Source organism: Podarcis pityusensis (genome assembly GCF_964106645.2).
Source record: "Podarcis pityusensis genome assembly, chromosome: 3".
Classification (NCBI taxonomy): Eukaryota; Metazoa; Chordata; class Lepidosauria; order Squamata; family Lacertidae; genus Podarcis; species Podarcis pityusensis.
This window is the reverse complement of record NC_138026.1, coordinates 89524539-89550274: the sequence shown is the minus strand read 5'-3', so window position 1 is coordinate 89550274 and position 25736 is coordinate 89524539. Positions and strand designations below refer to the sequence as shown.

Genomic DNA, 25736 nt, shown 5'->3' with positions numbered 1-25736 from the left:
AATACCCCCCAAAGGTCCTGCTCCTCCGTTAAATGACAGCTTTGGATCAAATCAATCATGTCTCTTTCTCAGCCTGCTTTTCAGCTCAGCTCACAAAAGGCCACCTTGACTATTGTCCTTCTAACTTCCAGGCAGGTGAGGTGGGGGTGGGGGAGTCCTACCCATTTGCCCTCTGGCACAGAGCAACATCTTTGCTTGTACTATTGAAGGTAAAAAAGGTAAAGGTAAATGTCAGGGAACTGACATCGGAGCTAGAGGCGGAGAGAAGGCTCTCAAATGATGCTGGAGAAGGGCCCAGCGGGGAGAGAGGCAGCTCAGCAGATGGGGAAGCAAATCAGCGCAACACCAGGGATAAAGGGGGGCAGATGGGGGAATCGGCGAGAGGGCTCCAGGACTCTTCACCGGACACCAGCCGCGAGAGCACGGGTCCTCCGCTATCCACGCCCTCCCTGCGCAGAAGACTTCCGCGCAGGGAGAGTAGGAGGAGACTTGGCGTCAAACAACTTTTATGTTGGAAAAGGTTTAAGAAACGCCCACTGACGGATTCTGCTAGCGACTGAGGCAGCCACGAAGTGAAGGGCTGTCCAGACAGAAAGGTTTAACCAGGCAACATAGCCAGGAGAGGCGGCAACTTACGCACGAGCAACCCATACTCATTACAGTAAAGGACCCCTGGATGGTTAAGTCCAGACAAAGGGAACTATGGGGTTGCTGCGCTCCTCTCGATTTCAGGCCAAGGGAGCCGGCGTTTGTTCACAGACAGCTTTCTGGGTCATGTGGCCAGCATGACTAGACTGCTTCTGGCGCACGGAGGACCATGCCAGAAACCAGAGCAAGCACACCAGGGCAAGTAGATAGATAGGTACCGCTGCGGCGGGAAGATAAATGGTGTTTCTGTGCGCTCTGGTTTCCCCAGTGTTTCAGAAGCCAGATCCTGCATCACCATAACTGGGCTGTTTTTATAAGTTACGAATATATTAGGTTCCTCAGTTTGTTCTACACTTCCTCCTTCTTTTTGCAACAAGCAAAGCAGACAATTATATCAAAGGGTTGCTCCCTCTCTGTTTGGGTCCAAGTACAGTCATACCTCGGGTTACAGCTGCTTCAGGTTGTGTTTTTTCAGGTTACGGACCGCCCAAACCCCCAAGTACAGGAACGGGTTACTTCCAGGTTTCGCGGTTGCGCATGCGCAGAAGCGCTGAATCGCAACCCGCGCGTGCACAGACACGGGTTTCAAACACTGCAGGTTGCAAACGTGCATCCCGCACAGATCACATTCGCAACCCGAGCATCCACTGTACTCTGTAGGCCCATTGAAAATCAGGTCTGCAAGCAGTGATTCAAGCCATGAGGCAATGAATTGTACAGCATCAATTTCTTCTGCTCTTTCTTCAAAAGAATAAGAAATGTAAATTAATTATTCTTTGTCGATTTTCTTCATCTTCCAGCTTGTTGTGTATATCTGTATATTTCCCTTTTTTGTAATTCTTTGATCTTTTTGTCATGGATTTGGCTTAATTCTTTTGTTGCTGTAGTTATTTCTATTAAAGAGTCAAGCATCGTGCTAAGTTCTGTCAGTTTTGTTCCCACTAGAAGCATTAGCTCTTTCCAAGTATTTTTAATAAGCTCCTTTATGGTTTCTTGTTGTGCTGCAAACTCTTAAGATATTGTTAGGATTTTCTTTCTCCGGCAAGGAAGAGGCCTCTTTTGAGACTGGTGCCATCTTTGGCTGTTGCCTGCATTAATGTCCTTATATCACTGGGCAGGAAGCCTTCTATCTAGCCTTCTATCCCTGGGCAGGAAGAATTGAGTGAGGACTTTCATTTTCAGCTTTTCTGAATGCTTTTGCATTCCTCTCTCCTGTCTTTAAGGTTTGAATTTTTTAAGGCAGCAATGGCTTTAGCTCCAAGCTGTTTTTCTGGGCCTTGGAGCACAGCTTAGAGTTTAAGTGGCCATCTTATTTCCTTCATAGCCACAGCCACTGGCTCCCTCTTTTAGTCTTTTGGCAATTGATCAAGACAGTCTTACTTGACCAAGATTTTGGGTTGTTTTAATTTTGCATCCTGTTGCTGCGCATGGTTTTAAGAATTGCTCTGTTTTTAAACTTTCGTTTCTTCTGTATTTTATTGTGCTATTATTGTTCGTTTATGGCATTTGCTTTTAAATCTGTGTTGTTGTTGTTGTATTTATACCCTGCCTATCTGGCTGGATTTCCCCAGCCACCCTGGGCAGCTTTCAGCACGTATAAAAACATAATAAAACATCAAACTTTAAAAACTTCCCAATACAGGACTGCCTTCAGATGTCTTCTAAAAGTTGTGTACCTGTAGTTCTTTATCTCCTTGACATCTGATGGGAGGGCATTCCACACCTCCGAGAAGCCATTCTGGAGAATCATGTAGCCTAAAGCCAAGATATACCAAATATTCCAAATAAAAAGAAATACTATATTCTGTTGCACCTCTTAGGCTTTCGTTTCAAGAGGCTACACATTAATTTGAGGGAGCAATTTATTCCTCTTTACCTATCAGGTGGCAAATGATGCTGAGCACTGGAGGAGGAAGTGCCTTGTTCAACCTATGGGCCCCAGTTCACCATTCTCAGAACTAGCAGTTTCAAAGAGAATGTCTTGAACGTCTGTTTTCAAAGAGTTCACTGCTTCATCCATTATCACTTGTTTTCCGTCATCTTTTTACTGACTCTTCCAGTAACATACATTGGCTGGATCTAGACACATCAAAGAAGCCTTTCACTTTTAAACATTGTAAATGTAAACAGGGAAAACAAGTAGAGAAAAACGGGACTCCATGTCGTCATCTGGTGGCACAATGTTCTAAAAAAGGTAAAGGACCCCGGATAGTTAAGTCCATTCAAAGGTGGCTATGGGGTTGCGGCGCTCATCCCCCTTTCAGGCCGAGGGAGCCAGCGTTTGTTCACAGCTTTCTGAGTCATATGGCCAGCCTGACTAAACTGCTTCCGGCGCAATGGAACACCGTGACGGAAGCCAGAGCACACGGAAACGCTGTTTACCTTCCCGCCGCAGCGGTACCTTTTTATCTACTTGCACTGGTGTGCTTTTGAACTGCGGATTCGAACCATTGACCTTCTGATCGGCAAGCCCAAGAGGCTCAGTGGTTTATACCACAGTGCCACCCGTGTCCCTTCGGCACAATGTTATATCGCACATACAACACATATAAATCGCTTTTTCTTTACCAGTCTAGCTGAGTCCATTTTGCCATTAAGGGGCTACAAAAGTCTTTGCAAAATTTGTCACTTCAGTAGTCTCATATATCCATGTCAGGTCATTGAAAAGAATGTGGAATCAAAAGTTTTCCTCTGTCATTAGACCCAAAGGACTTGGGGTATGTGATTTTGTTGTATTCATACCTTTGGCACTATACTCAAGTGGTTTTGTCACTGGGGCAGATTCCTAGCTGGGCCTTTCTTCATGATAGTCTTTGCAGCAGATGGTAACTGTATAAGGCTTTTGACATTTTTGATTTAGCAAAAACTTATGGGAAGCCATAGCACTTAGAAATAAGATTCAGGCTTTAAATAATAAGTGGATGTCTTAAAATAAATGTTTATGGGAACCTTAAGCAAAATCAGAGTATATCAGAGTTCAAGAGTCTTATAAATATGCATTGGGGTTCCCATTCCCATGTGTTAGGTCTGAGAAACAGGATATTTGCCTTTTGGAACCTTTAATGGAAACCCATTCTTAGGTCGACTTCTTTTTTTTTAATAAATGATATTTATTAAGGCTTCAATAAAAGATTAAACAGAAAAACATAAACGAAAAATACACAATTCAAAAATGCACAATACATAATCCAAAAAAGAAAGAAAAAAAAGAACAAAAAAAAACAAAATACAAGAAAAAAAGAAAAATTAAAAACAATATCACCTTTTCGTTTCCATCTTTAAATTTACTTATTTTCTGGACCTCCTCATACCTCCCTCTTTTGTATTCCAGTTCAAATTGTTTGTCCAGCAATTTCTTTCCCTCTTTTTTAATCCCAATCTTTAATCTTAATATAATATAACATTAAAATTTGCCTCTTAAAAGCCAAATTTCCATTTCCTTAAACTTCTTTAATCCTAATCCTTAATCTTAGTCTATCTATAACTTTAAATCCTGTACAGCTGGAAACCACTTATTTTCAATCCAACATCACTTAGGTCGACTTCTAGAAATACTCAAAGTAATAACTTTTTTCTTATGCCTTTGGAGATGAACATCAATCAGTTCTAGATTAAGAGCAAATAGAGTCAACTTTCTCTTTGCCCACATTTTAGTTCAAGGAGAGAAGAGAGGGAATGAATAATGAAAAGTTGGTTCAGGTCTTGCAAAAAAAGAAAGAAAGAAAGAAAGAAAGAAAGAGAGAAAGAAAGAAAAGAAACCCCACACAAATTGTATCACATCCTAGCAGATCCTATGCACTCTTACCTGGGAGAAGTCCCACTAAACTCCCTGGATCTGAGTAAACATGTATATAAAATTGTACTCTCAGAGCTAGCACTTAAGAGACATATAATTTAGAAGTAAACATAAAATGCACATATCAAAGGTAAACCACTGGAATAAATTTTACTCCCTCTCTTGTCATTGGAATTATAGTCTGTATGTAGAACTGTCTTGCAACCAAGAAGATATATTAATACGTAATTCCCTCACACCTTCAATTGTTTCAACATGTCCAGAGAAGTTTATGTGCACTACTTCAATTCGAGTTCCATGGAAGGAAAGTAGGATATAAACTAACTGAATATATAATACAGTGTTTTAAAACCCTTTGCCACAGCTCAGCAGCAGGGTATTTTATAAAACAAGTTATCCCATCAAAAGTGGTGAAATATGTCTAATAGAAATCTGATGGAAATATGAATAGTTAACACAGCAGCTGAAAAAAATGTCCTGTACCACATGAAGCTACAAGACAAGGTGTTTTCCATTCCTTTGGCATTCTAGTTTTGAAGGCAACATCAAACACCACCTTGTAAATTTGGATTTATCCAATATTGTTATGTACTGAGTTGAATAGGATCCAAAAGGCAGCAGTCTGATTGGTCCTAGAACAATAGGATTCAGAATGCAGCAGTCTGATAGGCTGCTGCATTTTTCTAGGACCAATCAGACTGCTGCATTCTGAATCCTATTGTTCTAGGACCAATCCTATTGTTCTAGGACCATTGGTCTTAGAACAATGCAGCAGCCTGATTGGTCTGAGGGAACCACCCAATCCAGCTCCAGGTGGAAGTGAATCCACAACCTGATTGGCCTACAGGAGAATTCTGGAATTAACCAATCACGTGCAGCCCATTGTGTAAATAATGCATATAAAGCAGATACTTCGGGGAAAGATTCATTCCCTCCTCACCACTATGAGCTGAATAAAGAGCATGAAATTCACTCTCGACTCTGAGTATATTTCAAATATGGAGATAAATTGGAGAAAATCTGACTCCAAACCATTCCATAGCACAGACAATTTGTTTCAGTGTTTTAGGCTCAGTCCTTCCTTTCTTCTACTTTCTTCTACTGCCTCTTTCATGCCCACCACTTCCCCAATGCTTTCATTTCTTTTCTGGCTGTGCGCACAGCTATTTCCAGTACGCACCTGAATGTGTTTAAATAATAATAATAATAATAATCCTGATATTTGCACAAAACCAGAAAACTGCACGTGCAGATTACATTAAAAATTATACACTATATACATTGGGCAGCAATCTGAAAAATGTGTGCTCAGAATTTACAATTGTGTCAGGAGCTTAGGCTATAGTGTATATATTTCTTTTGTTCCCTCGGTTTTGCACAAAACCAGAAAACTGTACTAACAACTTCACAATTGCCTTTTCATACTCCTAAGTGGGATTTAAAAAGCAATAACAGCAAGGTGAGCATGCAACGAGCTGTGTGTGTGCCGTGTCATAACAGAATAGGTAGCATAACAGAACCAATGACAAGGAATGCACGAAAAGGAATGCCTACTGGTAGGAATGGGAAAGACCAAAGTTGCTCCTCGTATACAAATTTAAATATGTGTGAGTGCGGACTACTCCACACTCAAGTGGCAAGTCAAGTGGCAAAAGAGTGCATTAACAGCTACATAATGCTGAAATGTGGATAAGCCCAGCCTCATTGCTAGGATCGAAGACAAATCGTTCTCTGTGGGGTTTTCAGTCTGTGTCACCTCTGCCAAGACAGCTGCTTTAAAAAGAAAAAAAAGGCAATTAGTGATGCATTTGTGCTTCAGGGGTTTTCATTTCCAATGCGGGGAAACTACTTTGCAATAACTGGCCTGAACTCCACCCCACCCCACTGCCACTTTCCTCATGTGAATCACTCACTTCAGAAACAAAGCAGTTTCAAGGCACTCAGGTTGCAGATTTTTAAATTAATCTGGCCCCAAATGAGCCTTCCACCGTCTTGAATTCCAGCAGCATAAAATACCTGCCCAGCATCAGCACCGAAAATTTAATATAGTTTCCGCGGTAAACTATGGGAGACCGGAGAATTTGAAAGTAAAGTTTATTGCACTAGTAACTCAGAGAAGCAATTCCTAAAACTCATGACACTTTTAGCCAGGGGGTTAGTAGTAGCAGAGAAACAGAAATCATTTTGTTGAGGGCTACCATGTACCTGGAATTAAAATCCATATGTCTTGGAAACAGTCAAGAATGATTCGCATGACACGCAGATGCTCCCGCATTTCAGTGTAAATCATATCCCCTGCTTCTGAAGGAATAATTCTCTATGAGGGCTTCATGTGACATGGGTCCAGCTGTTTTTGTTGCCAGAGTTTTAAGAGACTCAGGCAAGACTGGGGTAAAGAACATGGGGAAGCCTCATGCTGAACTGTATTTGGGATTCCTCATGTCTCTTGCCCGTAAATCATACTCTTATATCTGCTAGCACATCTGCACACAGAGAGGCTTCCAGCTTGTGGAAATCAGTGCTGCTGGATAAGTTTTACATTCTATTATTGGTAATGGTTTAGAGAATACTGCATTGCAAATTTTGCAGCAGTTGCGGTTGGATCTTTTGCTTCCCAGTCTTGTAACAAGGATGAAAGTTTGTCTTCTTTATTGCATGTTCAGTCCCTTTCAAAATCATGCTATTATTGACTTCTAAATATTTCTGAATTATTTCCCCTCTTTCTGAAGATACCTCTAAAATTCTCATTAATTCTCTTACTATATGCATGTCTGATGACTGCAATTAGCTGTTCATTGCAGCGGTGTAGCGTGGGTTGTCAGCACCCGGGGCAAGGCAAGTAATTTGCACCCCCTAACCCGGGGCAAGGCAAGTAATTTGCGCCCCCTAACCTGCCGCCGCTGCCAGCTTCTTCTTGCTGCTGCCTGGTCTGGTCTGGTCTGGTGTGGTTCTCTCCCGCGCTCAGCGCTGCGCTGAGCGGCCGCTGCACTGTCCCTCCCCCAGATAGTCCCTCGCTCTCTCTCCGCACCACACGCCTGGCACCCACCCCCTCCACAGTGGGCGGCGACCCAGCGGCTCGGATCGGATTCGCACAGCCAGCACTGCAGTGAGAGAGAGTGAGTGAGCCAGGTAGGGGCAGAGAGGTGCGAGTGCGAGCGCGCGCCCTCCAGATGTTGCGCCCGGTGCGGCCGGCCCCCCCTGCACCCCCCACGCTATGCCACTGGCTCATTGGTCTTCCTTTATCCATAAAAATACAAAGAATGGTATCTTCGTTTTCTCTCATTTTTCTGGCTCATAAATATGATAATGTCTTTTGGTTTCCTTGCCCTGCCTTCTTGACTCTTATGTTCATTTTTTTAAAATGCATCTTTTAAAAGCTTACAGTTTGTCATTCCTCTTTATCTTTGTTCTTTAATTTATTTTAAATTCTTAGTGCTATGCACCAGAGTTGTTAAATCTGGTCCTGGTTTGCACAGGATTAGAAGCTTCGAGAAACTGAATGTCATTGAAGATTTAGAGACCACCACTCAATAGGGTAGTCATATTACTCTTGAAGGAATAGGAATCATAGAGCAAAATGAAACTCCCCAATCCAAATGGCAACTAATGATAGTGCAAATTAGGGAATACAGTGGTACCTCAGGTTACATACGCTTCAGGTTACATATGCTTCAGGTTACAGACTCCGCTAACGCAGAAATAGTGCTTCAGGTTAAGAACTTTGCTTCAGGATGAGAACAGAAATCTTGCTCCGGCGGCACGGCAGCAGGAGGAGGCCCCATTAGCTAAAGTGGTGCTTCAGGTTGAGAACAGTTTCAGGTTAAGAACGGACCTTCGGAATGAATTAAGTACTTAACCCGAGGTACCATTGTACAAGAAGAGCCTGCTGGATCAGCCAAGGGCCTTTCTATTCCAGCATCCTGTTCTCAGCAAGCAAGGGAAACCAGCAAGCAGAATTCAAGCACAAGAAAACCATGGAAAGGGGGAATGGATGCAGCAGAGTTTCCTTGAAGAATGCATGGCACCCTGAGCACATTCCTCGCTGCTACATTTTGTTGCAGGTCTCACTTTTTTGCAAACTTAATGTTATTAAGTCTGCAAAATGGGGATAAAATATTTCAGAGGTTTTTTTTCTGGATAACTAAGAACACTGATATCTAGTGACCTCAGACATAGCTATGTGTTGGGAATGCAATAGCAGGGATCATTTAGTTTGCAACTTAAGAGTTATTTCTGTTAACATTAGCCAAGGCGTGTGTGTGTGTGTGTGTGTGTGTGTGTGTGTTTGTTTAGATGTTGCTTAGCAACCAGGCAAAGTGGCATGATTGTCGCTGAGGCAGCATGTGCTCTGATTGGTTGTGTAGTTCTGCAGAAGCTTTCCTCTGTATGTTTAATTTAATGTCTTCCAGCTTAGGTACAAGGCCTGACCAAAGGAAGACAAATCCTCCCTGCTCCTTTCCTCTCAAATTATACACTGTTCCCCCCCCCCCCATCTTTCCCAGTACAGTTTTACAAGACCTTTTCTCTCTGGACTCTGTTTGTGTTATATAAGTGGCTTGGCTAACAACAACTTTTGCAAATGACCACATGGGAGAGGAAGAGCCCAATGTTTCTAGTCCCTCAACTACACAAATGGAGTGGCCCTGCATCCCTTCTCAGCCTGATGGAATAGTGAACAAGATGGCGGAGGGAGGAGTCTAGCTTCTCAGCTGAGAAACTCCTGTATCCCTCCCTCCCTCTGTTCTAGCCATATGACAGTACTGGCTTAATAAGTGGCTAAGGAACAGGAAACATGACTATTTTGTAATGGGGAGAAATGGGGAGAAATATTTGTTGGTGAAGTTTTGGAACTTTTTTCCCAGGCCTCTTCTTTGGGCACTTTTAATTTCTCTTCACAGATTCCTCTGGGTCACCAAAAAGAGAAAAGAAAACCATATAAAAGCTAGTAAGATTTTCTTGTTTAGCTTTATTGCAGTTGGTCATCAGTAAGGAAACAAAAGAACAGGTGCCTGAAAAGGCCCATTAGAAACATTCTCAAAACAACTCCAGCTGCAATTAAAACAGAAGAGAACAAAAAACTCAACTGTGTTTTTCACAAAAACAGCAGTATTTAGACATTTATAGAATAATGGTCCCACTATTTCAAGAGACATGTGGCAATATACTTTTAATAGAATAGAATATTTTAAAACCCAATTTTATTGTTTAAATTAGACCAAATTCTTAACATTGTATTTTATCAATCATTTTTATTTATATTTTATGTAAACCATTTAGAGGCTTTGATGATGGTATAAGTGGTATAAAAATTCTGTTAAATAATGCGTAAAAAAATTGGGGGGTTGGTAACGGCTGCCACATGCATATGAAAATGTTCAGTATTGGAAAGAACCTCTTCTCCTCCAATTGAATGAAGTGTAGTTTAGTTGCCCCTATTACCTTCTAGTTACGTACCGCTCTGGATATGTAATTTTTGGGTTACTAATGTGGCAAACCTGGAAGTGTATACTTCCAGGTTTTGCCACACGTGCACACAGAAGTGGTGCCTCTGCCTACGGACTTTTTGGGTTGCGGACGGACCCCCGGAATGAATTTAATTTGTATCCGGAGGGTCCACTGTATATAACTTAGGAAGCATTGATTTCCTCCCCCTCCCAATCCATTTCTCTCTCTCTCTCTCTCTCTCTCTCTCTCTCTCTCTCTCTCTCTGTCACACACACACACACACACACACACACACACACTCATTCATTTATATTTATTTCATTACATTTATATCCTACCTTTATTCTTTCATAGAATCCAAGACTGAGTACACATTACTCCCAGCTAGTATCCCATCCGAGCACTAGCCAGACTCAGAGCTACTTAGCTGGAGTAAGTTGGTGGCCTCATGTGCTTTAAGACCTTGGGTTTTTTTATATTATAAACTTGAGAGCAGGGACTGCCTTGTTCGGCTTAGTTTAGCTTTGATGTTGTTGTTTCTGGCTGAAAGGTAACATAAAAAATCCCTATAAATAAATAAAATGCAGCAAGACAAGGTTGCATCTCATTTGCGATGCTAACATGCTGGGAACAGGGGTTCATTTGCCAGCATACAGAAAGAAAGAGGCAGGAAAGAGCTGCTTAAGGAACTGGAGACAATAAGAAGTTACCGCAAGTCCGTTCTGGCCATATTGCATCAACATGTAACCACAGTCTCATCTGCACTGTATGTTTAAAACTCTTTTGTACCACTTGTAACAGTCATGGCTTCCCCCAAACAATCCTGTAGTTTGTTAAGGGTGCTGACCTCACAAGCCTGCAGTTCCCTGGACCCTCCACAAACAATAGTTCCCAGGATTATCCATTGCTATTATAAGAGTGCTCTAAATGCAACCACAGAAATGGGCATGAATTAACCCTAAGCAACCTTGCTTACAGACGCAACTGTATGCTACAGTTCTGCTATCTGGAGACAAGCGCTTCAAGCACTGGAGACAAGCACTTAAAGTATGGCATTGAAACATGGACTACAACTCCCTTCATCTCTGATCACTGACCATGGTGGCTGGGGTTGATGGGAGTTGTAGTGTAATATCTGGAGGGCCACAGCTTTCCCAGGCCTGCTTTCAAACTGATCTGATTTCCATGCAAAGCAATTATCTCTAGCCTTATATTGTTTCTTAAACCAACAACAATAACACCTACGATAACATGTTACAAATATATTAAAATGCTGCACATGGACAACCCAGACTGTGTCTACACAAGGGCACTAATGCATACATGGGCCTCTTTCCAAATGTGTATGTATGTTTGTGTGCTGTTGCCCACGCAACAGTGCTTTTGGTTTAATGCCTCTGCAATCTCTCTTGACGTTTCCAGTCCATATTAGTGGGTGGAGCTTGCTGGGGTGTATCTGTGCTCTATATTGTCATCCCCTCCCCTCATTTAGTACTCCCCCACACCCTGCAAGTCCCAGAAACATGAGGCCCGTGTTGTGGGAATGCGCACAGGTATTTGTCTACCTGTGCATGCGCAATGTTTTAGAAAAAAAAGTCTACCATATTTAACCTGGACTGGGAAAATCTTGATTTAATGGGACAAAGGTGCAGGCTGCCAGTTGGATGAAGAGGACATCTTGTGGGCAATGCCAAAGAAACCTGAGGCAGCTACAAATACACATTAAACTCCTGTGTAGTTGAGCCCTCCACTATGTGGATTGATTTACAGTGCCATGGACAAGCCTGTACACTGCTATTATTTCTGTGCCATTCCATTGAGATCAACAGATCGCCTTTAAGCAGCTTCAGAAAGGCAGCATTTGATGCTTACCTGTGTAGAGTGTAGTGCCTTGGTTCATGACCTTTGTTTCCAAACCCATTAATTCCCTTTTTAAAAAAACCACCAAAGACAGAATAAAACTAAAAGGGGAAATGGCCCGTTTTAATTTTAAAGCTTATAGTAGTGTTGGGAAGGAGATGCATTTTGAGCGAGTGAAGCAAAATACTTTAGAGATGTAAGGCTGGGAATTACAGCTACTCAACAACCCCTTGAGAGAAACTTACTGCTCTCAATCTGAATAACAGATTGAGATGGGGAGATGGTATTTAAAGCATTCCTGTGTGTTACATATTTCACAGCTTCATTCACGCGGGGAAGGGGGGGGCAAACATACACACAAAAGTTGTGTTTCTTTTAAAGCATGCATAGACATCTGCAAGAGATCTCCAAGCACAGAACTGTGACAGATCAGAAGGGAGGGTGGGGGGGGGGTGTCATTAGCTGAATACTACTAGTAACATCTTGGCTCTCCAGAAATCTTTGCTCTTTAAATTCTATTTTTTTAAAAAAGGAACAAAGCAAGGGCTTGTGTTGGGAAAAAGTAATAGAAAAGCAGCCTAGTAGAGAGCCAATATGATGAGGCAGATGTGGAACGGTTGCTTTTTCAACTGCACTTCTTGCAAGCTAGCTCTTTTCCTTACCATGATTTTCTTCTGTTCTTTCTTCTTGGTGTGCAACGAAAACAGATGGGTGCTTCTCCAGGAAAGAGTGGGACACCTCGAGAAACCTTTTCGGATCTCCTTGGAATATATTGCTAGTGGGAACAGAAGTGTAGCTGTCATTGATTCCTTTGCAATGAAGAACTGCAGCGCAGGTAAAGATTCTGTCTTTCTCCCCACCCTAATTCTAATGTATTCCACTTACAAGGTTGTGGGCACAGTAGCACACATACACATATATGCTTTATTTTGTAAAAAATCTGCCTATGGAAATGTTTTGGGGAATATATTTTTTCCATTCAGTGCTTTCATCCTAATCTCAAATCCACTAGTGGCTGCACTAACAGAAAGACGGTGCTGCTTTGGGCACTGAATAGAAAAGAAAACTATTAATGGCATGACCAATTGTTTTGTTCAAGTACTCATAACAGAGTAAATAAAGCAGCTCAGTTGTTGTTTCCTACAAAAATTGGATAGAATTTTATGTTTATTTCTTATACATGCAGTGCAATTATATGCATATTTACTCAGAAGCAAGCCCTACTGTGTTCAGTGGGGTTTGTTCTCTGGTAAGTGTGTGCGAGATTGGAGTCTCAGGTTCCAGTCTTATCCTCAGTGATCAAGGAATAGGGGCTCAGGGCCCCACTGAACATAATGAAGTTTACGTCTGAGCAGATATGTAAAGAACTGCATGGTCTGTCTCTTTATGGCAATATGCTGCTGTTGTCAACTCACTCCCATGGTAGGTGTTCCCAAGCCAACGTGGTGTAGTGCTTAGCATACTGGATTCCAAAGAGATATTTGTCCAAATCTCATCTCATCCATAATATACTGTGAGGGATCTCGGGCCAGGCGTACCCACTCTGTGTGCCTCTGCCTGTTCTACCTTACAGACTACATTTAGACTCCCTAAATGAAGGGTGGGATATAAGCAAAATAAGAAATACATAAGAAAAGTTTTCGGGTGGGTTGGAGGTGGAGATGACACCAAAATACTGTGTGCGTAGAAATCCAAATTAAATCTGGGGGTCTGTTTGAGAAAAAGCCAAAAGAAGACAATAAAAGTTTCTCAAAAGGGTCTGCAGATCGATAAGTTAAGAATAATTATGATTTTACCTTCAGTGAAATTTTAAATGAATGAAACCAATGCCTGCCATATTTAGAACTGGGGGTTTTTCCACTTTCCATCTACCTAAAGCTCCATCTCTCCTCTTGAATCCCAGTCCCCTACTTTTGCCTACAACCTAGTGATATCCAATGAGTGTTTCTTCTTCTTCTCTGCCTATTCTGTCATTAGTATTCATTATTTAACACAGCAGTCTGTGACTCTGTTTTGAATAGGCTGTTACTCTTACTGATGTCAAATGAAATTCAATGTTGTCTCTAATCAATCAAACTTGATTGATTTGGTGATCTGAATTACTTGTGCATAATATTTCTTGGCTCATGATGAATGTGAAAAATTTGGCATTCTGGATGCTGCAAGGCTTGGGTTTGGTCTTTCAGTAACCAGTGCTTTTTTGCTAGAAAAAGAGGTACAAAAACTCCCTAGGTTGTTGAGCTTCTTTTAGGGAGCCGCCAAAGTTGTACAGGTTGAATGCATCTTACACAGACTTCACTTCCACAACCGCAACTTTTTAAGCACTTACACCTTGCTTGCCAGGCTCTGGGAGGGTTGTGCAAGGCAGAGTTGCAGTGGTCTATTGTGATTGCATCCCCTTGACCAGTTGCCCTCTCCCACAGTCTGCTGGGTTCAAGTCTGCTGGGTTCGGGTGTGTGTATCTGAAGATGGGTGGCTAGGACAGACTATGGATTATTTATATTTTCATTGTCCCTTCTGTTAGATAAAGACACATTTTTTGTCAATGCTGTGGGAACCACTTAAACCTGACACATTTTAGAATCTCAGCAGGTTGTAATCTGACCCTGGGACTAATGTGAATGTGGTAAGAATGAACTGGTACACAATACAAGGAGAACCTGGTGGAACTCTAGCGGGGGGAAGCATGTTAACAGGTTTCAACACTGACTAGTTGCTGTAATTTCAAAACTTGCAGTAGGTATGTGCTAAGTTCTTACTGATTTCATATGAAGCAAGATAGCTCCAACTCATAGTACCTGGAGATAATGTTTAACTCTATAGTTACCACAGTATGTTTTATGCCTTACAGAGAGGCCTTCTTCTTATTACACGGAATGTTTGTGTGTGAGAGAATAAGAGGTAGCGTTAGTTTAGGAACTTAAGAGGGTCTAGATCCTGTTGTACCACATATTTGTCACGTGATATTAAGACAGTTGCCGAAGTTGCAGTTCTAACTCTGAATGAATCATTTGAAGTTGTTTCCAATTTCTTTTGATGCTGTTTGCTAGAACAAAGCTTTATATTTTTTTTTTACTCTAGGCTTCTCCTTTTCAAAGAAAAATAACAATACTTCCTTCCACCACTGTGGTGGTTTTAGGATAAATTAAAAACTGTAAAAGCAATCTGTGAAGTATGATGTACTTTAAAGCCTAGTGGGAGTTGTTATCCAGCTGTGTATAGGTAACTTAATTCATTTCTATGGGTGCTGTGAAGGGCCAGATGGACAGTTTTGCAATTTCTGCTGGCAACAACTTAAATCTAGAATGGAAATGTATAAGGAGAAACATAAAAGTATTAAAAGACTAGTAGGTTCTGTCTCTTTGCCTGGCAGAAGAATGACTCAGTGCCTGCCAGTGAATGCTGTCTAAATAGCTAAAGAAGCAGAGCTGTAGGAACCCACCTTCTAGGAAGTAGAGCAGAGAGCTGAATTAAACTATGGGGGTGTTCATATTACAGTCTTTAGAGCTCAGTGAAGTTGTCCTCCCCCCCCCCCCACCTTGCATTTCATAGCACTTTCCCCTAGCTGCTCACAACAACAGAGCAATTAATGTCTGATGTGTATCAGTTTGTCACACCTAGGCTGGAGATGAATCAGGAAAGACTTAAGGACCAACTGGTGTGAAGCTGGTTTGAGAAACAACATTCTTTAACAGTAGTATTTCACAACAAAGTACAGGATACATATGCATTTTGCATAGCATTGTGCAGACACAGATTAAAAACTCAGCACTGGAAATGCAGTGAGTGCACAGCAAACAAGAGTGTGAACACAGCCTAAATGAATTTTGCAGGTAGAAACCCACCCACTCGGATCTGCTTTGGGGTTTCTCCTCCAACCTTCCAGAGAAGATATGGGGTTAATGTGGGCAGCACTTATGGGGAGGGAAAAATCCACTGGGCTCATAGAAGTCATCCTATGTGCACAATTATTTCACTGGATACAACCCAGGCACTGACCTTTTGAAATGGAGGTGTGTGGTGTTCAAGTGATGTCTCATTTTCGGCCATCAAAGTTTCAACAAAAGGGCAATAAAGGGACAAATGAATCTCTATGTTGCTTTCAAATGCTGCCTTTTCAGAAATGGAGGTGGGGAATAAAAAGCAAGAGGGGGAGACAAGCCCACCATTTAAAGTTCTTAAAATGGAGTCCCACCTATGTAATTAAATTAAAGATGAGTTCACCTATTTCCTTATTTGTTCACATCAGCACAGTTTCAGTTCAGTTCTACACACACACACACACACACACACACACCAGGAAGCTTTGACCAGTGGGGATGCAATTATCCTATGCAAAGGCTAGAGATAAATTAAGAACAGCTTAAGGACTCCAATCCGTGTGAAGCTGGTTTGAGAAACAACACATGAAACAGTAGAATCTTACGAAAAAGTACAGGATACATAGTGTCCTGCCCAGGGGTCAGCAAACTTTTTTAGCAGGGGGCTGGTCCACTGTCCCTCAGTCCTTGTGGGGGGCCAGACTATATTTTCAAAAAAAAAAATATGCTCGAATTCCTATGTCCCACAAATAACCCAGAGATGCATTTTAAATAAAAGGACACATTCTACTCATGTAAAAACACGCTGATTCCCGGACTGTAAGCAGGCCAGATTTAGAAGGCGATTGGGCCAGATCCAGCCCCCGGGCCTTAGTTTGCCTACTCATGGTCTTGCCTAATGCCATGTGAACACAGATTGAAAACCCAGCACTAGAAATGCAGCGAATGCTGAATAAATGGTTGTGTGAACACAGCGAAAGTCTCTGGATCCTTTGCTGGAATTTTGCTTTGCAGTTACTTCCTCTAAAATCATGCTTTTCTTTGCTCATTTTTTAAAATTTCCTTTCTACCACAGATAGGATATATTCCTCCAAGAAACTGCATAACATCTGTGCTTCAGCATATGTTGATTCCTCGGCAATCCTTCTAATGCTGAATGGACACATTTAAGGCACATCCACCACCACCCCAAGAATCATGGCAGTTATAGTTTACCTCTAATAGAATTGCAGTTCCCAGTATCCTTAACAAACTGCAGTTCCAAGGTTTCTTTAAGGGGTGCTTTAAAGGCACACAGCCTAAGGGACCAGGAATTCATAAGAACAGGCTGCTAGGAAGACCAGACTCTTGGGAAACACAAGAGTCTAAGGACTGCTTTCTGGTCAGATCTTCCAGTTATGCCTGTGTGGGAAGGATTGTTATGATAACCGGAGTAAGTCATGATCCATCAAACTTGATCTAAGGCTCCCAATAATAATATCTATATCAATAATAATATCCACCCTGTTGGGAGGCTTGTTGGAGCTGGCCGTGCTCCTCTGTGTCCCCTGCCCCCTGGCTTTGCATTCCTTCCCTAGATTGGACATGTGGTCTAGTTTAGGATTTGCCATTTGCTTGTTCCATCTGGCCCAATGCTTTGGACCTCTGGCATGTTTCAGACCATTTCCTCATCCTTCTTTGCATCCTAAAGGGTCTTGGGGATGCAACTGTCAAATTGGCTGCTTCCTGTCGTTACAGCTTTTCTGCTTTTTGTTGAAAGAGCCAACCGCAAACAGCTGCTTTACTACAAGAAGTTTCCATGCAAAGCTGCCTTAATGATAGTAATTTGGGCACCTGCCCTGAATGCATACTGTATCACACTTTATTTACTCACAACACCACTTTCCAGAGGTGGGTGTCAGACCTGTAAGCGGTTGTGTCTGAACTGACTGTGCCTCATGGGATGTTGCTATGATTTAATAGCATTTGTGAATTTTGTAAGTAGCCCACTGACATCAGCTCAAAAGCTTGGCGGAAATGACTGGCAGAATCCGAGACCAGGGAGAAGAGTCGGTGGAAGAAGATTGGAAAAAGTTTAAAGACTATTTACAGAAATATTGTAAAATTAATGAATGTTAGAAAAATGTTGGAATGAAGTTATATGCCTTCAGTAGAAATGTTATAAGGAATTAAGTATAAATAGATTAATAGAGAATTAAAGGGGAAAATAAGGTTAAAATGTGTTAAGATAATTATAGGATGGAAAGCAGAGGAAGATGGAAAGGAATTGCTGAAACAACTAAATAGAAGTGGAATACAAAAAGGGAGGTGTGAGGAGGTCATGGAAATAAGTGAATGAAATATTGAAATTATTTGATGTGTTTTAAATTGTTTTTGTTTTGTTTTCTTAGTTTAAATTGTTTTTGTTAGTTTAGTATTAGGTATTGTTTTTGTATTGTATTGTATTGTTTATTTTCTTTTTCTATGTATGTTCAAATTGTTGGAAAGTAATAAATATCATTTTTTTAAAAAAAGAAAGAAATCCACTACATGACATCAGCTCAAAAGCTAGCCCGGACTTCTACAAGCTATGGTTTTCGTCTTTGTAAGGCCAGAACTAAAATTTATCCTTTTTTAAAAGCACTATGTGGTATCAGTAATGTAGTGTCAAAAGTACAATATGTTTTACTGAACCAATGGTAGCTATTGCATGCAGGTCTCATAAGAGTATTCTACAAGCATAAACTGCGGCCAAATATCAGTAGCATTAAGTTTCTTAATTCATTGACCATTCCAATTTCCATTTTTCTTAAAGAGGATAAGCTTTCATCCTTTTGCTCTGGCGGACGGGAGCCCAGTAAAATGCATGACATTATTCACTTCATGGTTCTTTTTAAAAGGAATAATTGTTTTGTGACAAGTTACCCACTAATATGTGAACCCAGAGCAAAGAATTTACTAACCACTTTTCTGCCATTGTAATTTGTAAGTGACATTATTAACAGTCACCCAATAATTTTTCCATTCCACAAGTACAGTAATTGGTACAGCAATATTTAGTAATTGATGGCAATTCCTAGTAATAAAAGCTGAGTTCATTTCCTGAGTAATGTATTGACTTATTAATGGCATTTAATGGTTTTCTTACTAATACTTTCTTTCATTTTTGAGTAATTAATTTACTAAATCATTTCACAAAAAAAACTTAATTAAATTAAAGCACTCAGTAATAAGCACAACTAAGTGACAAGTAATTGTTTTTAGTTAACATCAGTAAATTGAACGTGGCTAAGCAGGGGATTTTTTCGTCTAAGAATGGAGAAAAGAGCACAATGCTTTTAAAATATGTGAGCGTTTATGGTATGGCATGTCTGATAAAAGCATCTTTTCTCAAGCTCAGCAGGCCTGAGAGGAAGCAATTAGCTTTAGGATCTCACGCTTAGAAGTGTAACTGGAAAGGCATATTTTTGAGCTTTTTTTTTTCTTTTAAAAAAAGTTAACATCTGAAGTTCCTCAGCAGTGATCCTATTAATTGCTTTCAAGGTATCTGCGAGCAAGCAAAGCTCTCTCCAGAAGCTCAGCAGCAGCTGTCAGGGTTGTTTTGTTGGAAGAGTCTCACATCAGCACAGCATATGGAGCTGGGGAAGCCTTTAACAGCCCCCTACATAGCCACTGAGGATCCTGTGCCGTGTGTGTGTGTGTGTGTGTGTGTGTTTTCTTCTGTACTATGTAGTCCCGCTTGTCATGCATGGGACGTCATTTTAGTTACAATAATATAAGCCATTTGTTCAATAAGTGCCACTAAAATGGCTTTGAAGGAGATTTTATAGGTCAATTCAACGCTTGTTGTGCAGCATGAGGTAGGTGGGTTATGCTTTTATATCCCATCAGATTCCTCAACCCTTTAGTCTATCGGTGCACCTTGAGTGCAGATGGGGAAGAAATTTGACTCAGTTCACATTCGAAGGTGAACCCACCTAATTTTCGCTTTTCGAAACCCTGTGTAAATTGCAACACACAGGCCACCCTTTGAAAAGTGCACTTACCTGAATTTTCAGTGCAGTTTTCCCAGCCAAGCAAAGTATACAAAAAATGAATATATTAGGTAAAAAAGAATTACAAAAATGCACTTTTAGGAACATTGCTTTGCATAAATGTATGCGTTAGGTAAGGTGATGTCTCTGCTTTTTAAGATGCTGTCTAAGTTTGTCATTGCTTTTCTCCCAAGAAGCAGGCATCTTTTAATTTCGTGACTGCTGTCACCATCTGCAGTGATCATGGAGCCCAAGAAAGTAAAATCTCTCACTGCCTCCATTTCTTCCCCTTCTATTTGCCAGGAGGTGATGGGACCAGTGGCCGTGATCTTAGGTTTTTTGATGTTGAGCTTCAGACCATATTTTGAGCTCTCCTCTTTCACCCTCAATAAAAGGTTCTTTAATTCCTCCTCACTTTCTGCCATCAAGGTTGTGTCATCTGCATATCTGAGGTTGTTGATATTTCTTCTGGCAATCTTAATTCCGGTTTGGGATTCATCCAGCCCAGCCTTTCGCATGATGAATTCTGCATATAAATTAAATAAACAGGGAGACAATATACAGCCTTGTCGTACTCCTTTCCCAATTTTGAACCAATCAGTTGTTCCATATCCCGTTCTAACTGTAGCTTCTTGTCCCACATAGAGATTTCTCAGGAGACAGATGAGGTGATCAGGCACTCCCATTTCTTTAAGAACTTGCCATAGTTTGCTGTGGTCGACACAGTCAAAGGTTTTTGCATAGTCAATGAAGCAGAAGTAGATGTCTTTCTGGAACTCTCTAGCTTTCTCCATAATCCAGCTCATGTTTGCAATTTGGTCTCTGGTTCCTCTGTCCCTTCCAAATCCAGCTTGCGCTTCTGGGAGTTCTCGGTCCACAAATTGCTTAAGCCTGCCTTGTATAATTTTAAGCATAACCTTGCTAGCGTGTGAAATGAGTGCAATTGTGCGATAGTCTGTATAGTTAAAGCTATGGTTTTCCCAGTAGTGATGTATGGAAGTGAGAGCTGGACCATAAAGAAGGCTGATCACTGAAGAATTGATGCTTTTGAATTATGGTGCTGGAGGAGACTCTTGAGAGTCCCATGGACTGCAAGAAGATCAAACGCATCCATTCTTAAGGAAATCAGTCCTGGGTGCTCACTGGAAGGTCAGATCGTGAAGCTGAGGCTCCAATACTTTGGCCACCTCATGAGAAGAGAAGACTCCCTGGAAAAGACCCTGATGCTGGGAAAGATTGAGGGCACAAGGAGAAGGGGACGACAGAGAATGAGATGGTTGGACAGTGTTCCTGAAGCTACCTACATGAGTTTGACCAAACTGCGGGAGGCAGTGGAAGACACTAGTGCCTGGAGTGCTCTGGTCCATGGGGACACAACTAAACGACTAAACAACAACAAGAACAACAAATGTGTTAGGCATAGTTGCATAGAAAAAATGTGTTTAGTAGGAAAGAATCTGCACTAAAATGATGACAAATTTTCCATGAGGACTACAAAAAACGAAATCCAAAATGGTGCTGAAATGTGGAAACATCAAAATAAAAAAAATCCTTCCAGTAGCACCTTTAAGACCAACTAAGTTAGTTCTTGGTATGAGCTTTCGTGTGCAAGCACACTTCTTCAGATACACTGAAACAGAAGTTGCCAGATCCTTCTATATAGTGAGAAGGTGGGGAGGGGTATTACTCAGAAGGGTGGTGGGAATTGGAGATTGGCAGATAGCTGAGATGAGCCTGCTGACGACTCTTAACGACTGTAATAGGTCTTACAGGAAAAGGCAAGGGGTGAGAAGGTGAGAAATGGCTTAGTCATGTATAATGGGATAAGAATCCAATGTCTTTGTTCAAACCAGGTCTCTCCATGGTTTTAAGTTTGGTAATGAGTTGCAATTCAGCAGCTTCTCTTTCCAGTCTATTTCTGAAATTCCTTTGTAGTAAAACAGTTACTTTGAGATCTTGTATAGAATGTCCTGGGAGATTGAAGTGTTCTCCTACTGGTTTCTCTGTTTTGTGATTCTTGATGTCAGATTTATGTCCATTTATTCTTTGGCGTAAGGTTTGGCCTGTTTGTCCAATATAGAGAGCTGAAGGACACTGTTGGCATTTGATGCCATACACAATGTTAGATGATGAGCAATTGAATAGTCCCGAGATGGTATGTGTGATGTTGTTGGGGCCAGTAATGGTGTTGTCCGGGTGTATGTGGCAGCAAAGTTGGCATCTGGGTTTATTGCAGGCTCTGGTGCCAGTGTCCGTGTTAAGTCTGGTTGTAGTATTATTGTGGGTTAGGAGTTGTTTAAGATGTGGAAACATCGTAACTGAAGAGAACCCTTATTTTCTTTAGGTATAATAAATCTGAATTTCATTTAAGGCTGCTTTATGAGTTTTTGAAACATGCATTGTAACCCCATCATTATATTTGCACTGTTCTTCTTTAAACATAAATGTGGCTCGCGGGGTGTATCCGTGTCATTAAAAGGAGAGGTGATAATTGACATTTCTATGTTACATCAGTGCATGGATTCAAATAAAATACTACTTAAAATTCAAAATATTAATGACCCACAGCAGTCTTGAATCTATGAGGTACTAAGAGAATTCTTCCACTCCTACTTTGCCACAGCTGGAAATGAAGAGTGATCAGAGCCATAAAGTATCCTTTTTTTAAATCACTACATATGATTTTAATTTTGCCCTTGCCCTTAAATTAAAGCCAATCCTAAGAGAAAAGCTGTTGATTCAGTGTAAGGAGATGAACTCCGTTATCTTCTTTCTCGGCATCAAATTTATTTTTATTACCATTAATTGGGGTCATTTAGTTTCTGTGGCATTTTAACTGCTCGGATTTACTGAAATTGTAGAGCAGTAATACCTCACCAAAAAAGAGAGGCTATTTTAAGACCCAAATGTTTCTCTAACTTAATGAGAGAGCTCTGTGCACTAAACCAGTTTGTTAGTGGATTGCTGTCTGGTCTCAGTTTTTGTGTGTCTGAAAACTAATAGTTTTACATAGTACACTAGGATCCTAATTTACAGCAGTGCAGTCCTATGCATGACGTCCCACTGAATTGAATATTTCCAGGTAAGCAGAGCTGAGAGATATATACTCCTACAGAACAGGATTTCAGCTCGAATCATGTTCAGCAAAACTGGTGTACTTTAAACATAATGTCACATAAAGAAGTGACTTAGAATCCAAACTGTAAGAAAGTAAGATGAGATTTTTCTGGATCAGACCAGCATTCTGTTCCCACAGTCGCCAAACAGTTACCAATGGGAAGCTCAAAAGCAGGGCATAAGTCCAATATGCTCTTTCCATATTCATAACATTCAGACATGTTATTTCCACATCTGAGCATATGTGAAAAATGACACCCCCCCCCCAAATAAACTCTTTTCCTCATGAGCCTGTTTTGGATCCAAATATCACTTTTAACGAAACAAAATCCCAGAGTAGTTGTCAGACTTAAGCTCTCAGATTTATTTATGGAAATATCCCTAAAATGTTATGAAAGTGTAGTAGATGACCCAAAAAGACACACCTTCTTAAGTCTGGTTGAATTATTAATACTGGCAAGTAAGACTTTTTTATATAATTTCTTTATTTTCTAATACACATGAAGCAATAACAACCACAATAAAGAGAAAATAGAAAGATCAAAGCAAGAAAGGGAAAACTAAGGAAGGGTATGAAGAGGGAAGAGGGAGCAGTAATATTCCATGACATTTCCGTGCATTCTGGCTCCCATCACAGTGTTCCATTGTGCCAGAAGCAGTTCAGTCATGCTGGCCACATGACCTAGAAAGCTGTCTGTGGACAAACACTGGCTACCTTGGCCTGAAAGCGAGATGAGCGCTGCACCCCATAGTTGCCTTTGTCTGGGCTTAATCATCCAGGGGTCATTTACCTTTTACCTTTACCTAATATTCCAAGACCAGCATTATAATTCCAGACTATTTTCTTTCAAAAGCATATTATCCCAAAACATTTTTCCAAAGAAATCCTTGAAAAGAGGGCAGTTTAGGAATAATACTGACTCTGTCTCCACAGCAACTATGTTCTTTAATCTTCTCCAACAATGCTTTGTAAATGGCATCCCCTGTGGTGCTCCAGATCCTAATTTTAAGAATTGCAAATTTGTAGGAGTCAGCATATATACTCCCTCTCATATATGCAGTCATACAAATTTCTACTACACCCTCGATAATAAATGCTTGCAATATGGAAAGGAAAAGAAGAGGAGAACTGAATGGATTAATTGGGAATATAAAATCAAGGCACGTGAAGAATTAGGTTGAGATAAAAATAAACAAGGAGGAGGGGGGAAGTAAAAATGAGCTATGAGAATCAAGTAATTGCAGAACAGTTACATGTGAAAGGTGGACAAGTTACATAGTGGGTTTTAAGGTAGGCAAGAATTATATTTATTAATGAAGTAAATTTAACTAAGTGACTGGGGATAATCAAATAGGCAAGCCCGAGGAAGAATTCATAAACAAATACGTAGCTGATTGAACAGACAGAGAGCCCACGTAAACAAATAGTTCTCTTGGTTAATTAAGTAAAATGATTAAATACAATGGCAATCAATCAGTTCATAAAAATGATTAAATGAAAGACTAAATACAAAGACAGAGGAACTAGATGATCTGATGAAAATTGGCCCATTATGTTTGGAACAGTTCACTTAAATTATAGTAGAGTGAATGAGGGTCATTACAAAGAGCAATGGCAGAAAGATCGAATAAGCCCTATAAATGTAAGGGGTGGTGGCGATTACTAGAATTATTGTGGAGGAACAAAGCAGCATTGGTCGTAGAACAAAGAGAAAGATATGATACAATAATCTTTATTGTCATTGTCCCATACAGAACAACGAAATTGAAAAAATCTACATCAGACATTCAAATCCAACAAGCCTGCTATCTCAGCTATCCTAGCCTGGTTAGCCCCCTAAAAACTCTGATACCCCATAATTAAATACAATATACTCCCATAGAGACTACCTTACACTGCGTTTAAAACCAAAATCTCATTTGGATAGAAGCTGTTTCTCAGGCGGCTAGTCCTAGTCTTTATAACCCTGTACCTTCTTCCAGAAGGCAGAAGCTGAAAGAGATCATTTCCGGGGTGCGCACTATCCTGCTCTATCTCTGCAGCTTTCTTATGACTCCTGGAAGCATAGATTTGATCCAAGGTGGGAAGAGTGCGCCCAATTATTCTTTCCGCAGTCTTCACAACCCTGGACAGTATTGTTTTTTCCCAGACTGTGGAGCTCCCAAACCACACACAGAGACCATAAGTTAATACACTTTCCCCAAATGAGACGATTGGTAAAAAGGAAGTTGAATAGTAAAGTCAAGAGAGCGAGTTCTCTTCCCAATGCCCAGGACTTGTTTAAAACTACAATATTATATATACCTCAGATCAAGAGAGGTACTGTCAGGACCAAAAGCGTGGAAGCATAGTTGAGCAGAGTCAAAGAAGCTATGAGAGGCAAGAAGCTCAGGACCTATTTGTGGGGTTCCCATCGTTACGATGAATATGTCTGAACCCACAGGCATCTGATTGGCATCTGAGAACAGGATGCTGGACTAGATGGGCCATTGGCCTGATCCAGCAGCCTCTTCTTATGTTCTTAACTACTCTATTCTCTCCCCCCACCCCCGAACCTTTCCAACTGTATTCATGGTTTCATGTATTGATTCTGTTACCCTTACTACGCAGATAAATAAGAAGTAATGGAATATTCAAGTTCATTGCTCCTGTAGTGTTACCATTACTGCTGTTATTGATTTATATGTAGCCACTAGTAACCCCTGAGGTGTAGAATAAGAAAATGTGCATTATGTTCATGTACTTGCATTAATGAAACATTAAGCCAGAGAATTTGAGCTCTGAAAGATCAGGGAAATCTAAGGCATTAAATTTCTATCATGGAGTCAAACAGCTCATATTTTCTGTAATGCCCTTTAGTAACATACTATAATATAGTAGCCTACTCTTTAAAATGGTTGTCAAGTGTCCTACAAAAATGATTAGCTTTCTTTCGCTTAGCTAGTGAGAGTGCAGTACTCATGTTATTATTCTGGAGTTGGAAACATACCTGTTTAGAAGCATACTAAATGCTCCTCCTCTACCAGCTCCTCAAC

The 25736-nt window shown here is 40.8% G+C and overlaps 1 protein-coding gene across 1 annotated transcript in view; it reads left to right on the top strand.

The window, feature by feature from the left end:
• ALK (ALK receptor tyrosine kinase) overlaps nucleotides 1-25736 on the top strand; it is a 586654-nt gene that overhangs the window by 365140 nt on the left and 195778 nt on the right. Inside the window, exon 5 of the mRNA XM_081000090.1 lies at nucleotides 12457-12584. Coding sequence (XP_080856216.1) covers nucleotides 12457-12584 — 128 coding nt within the window. The remainder of the gene's footprint in view (nucleotides 1-12456; nucleotides 12585-25736) is intronic.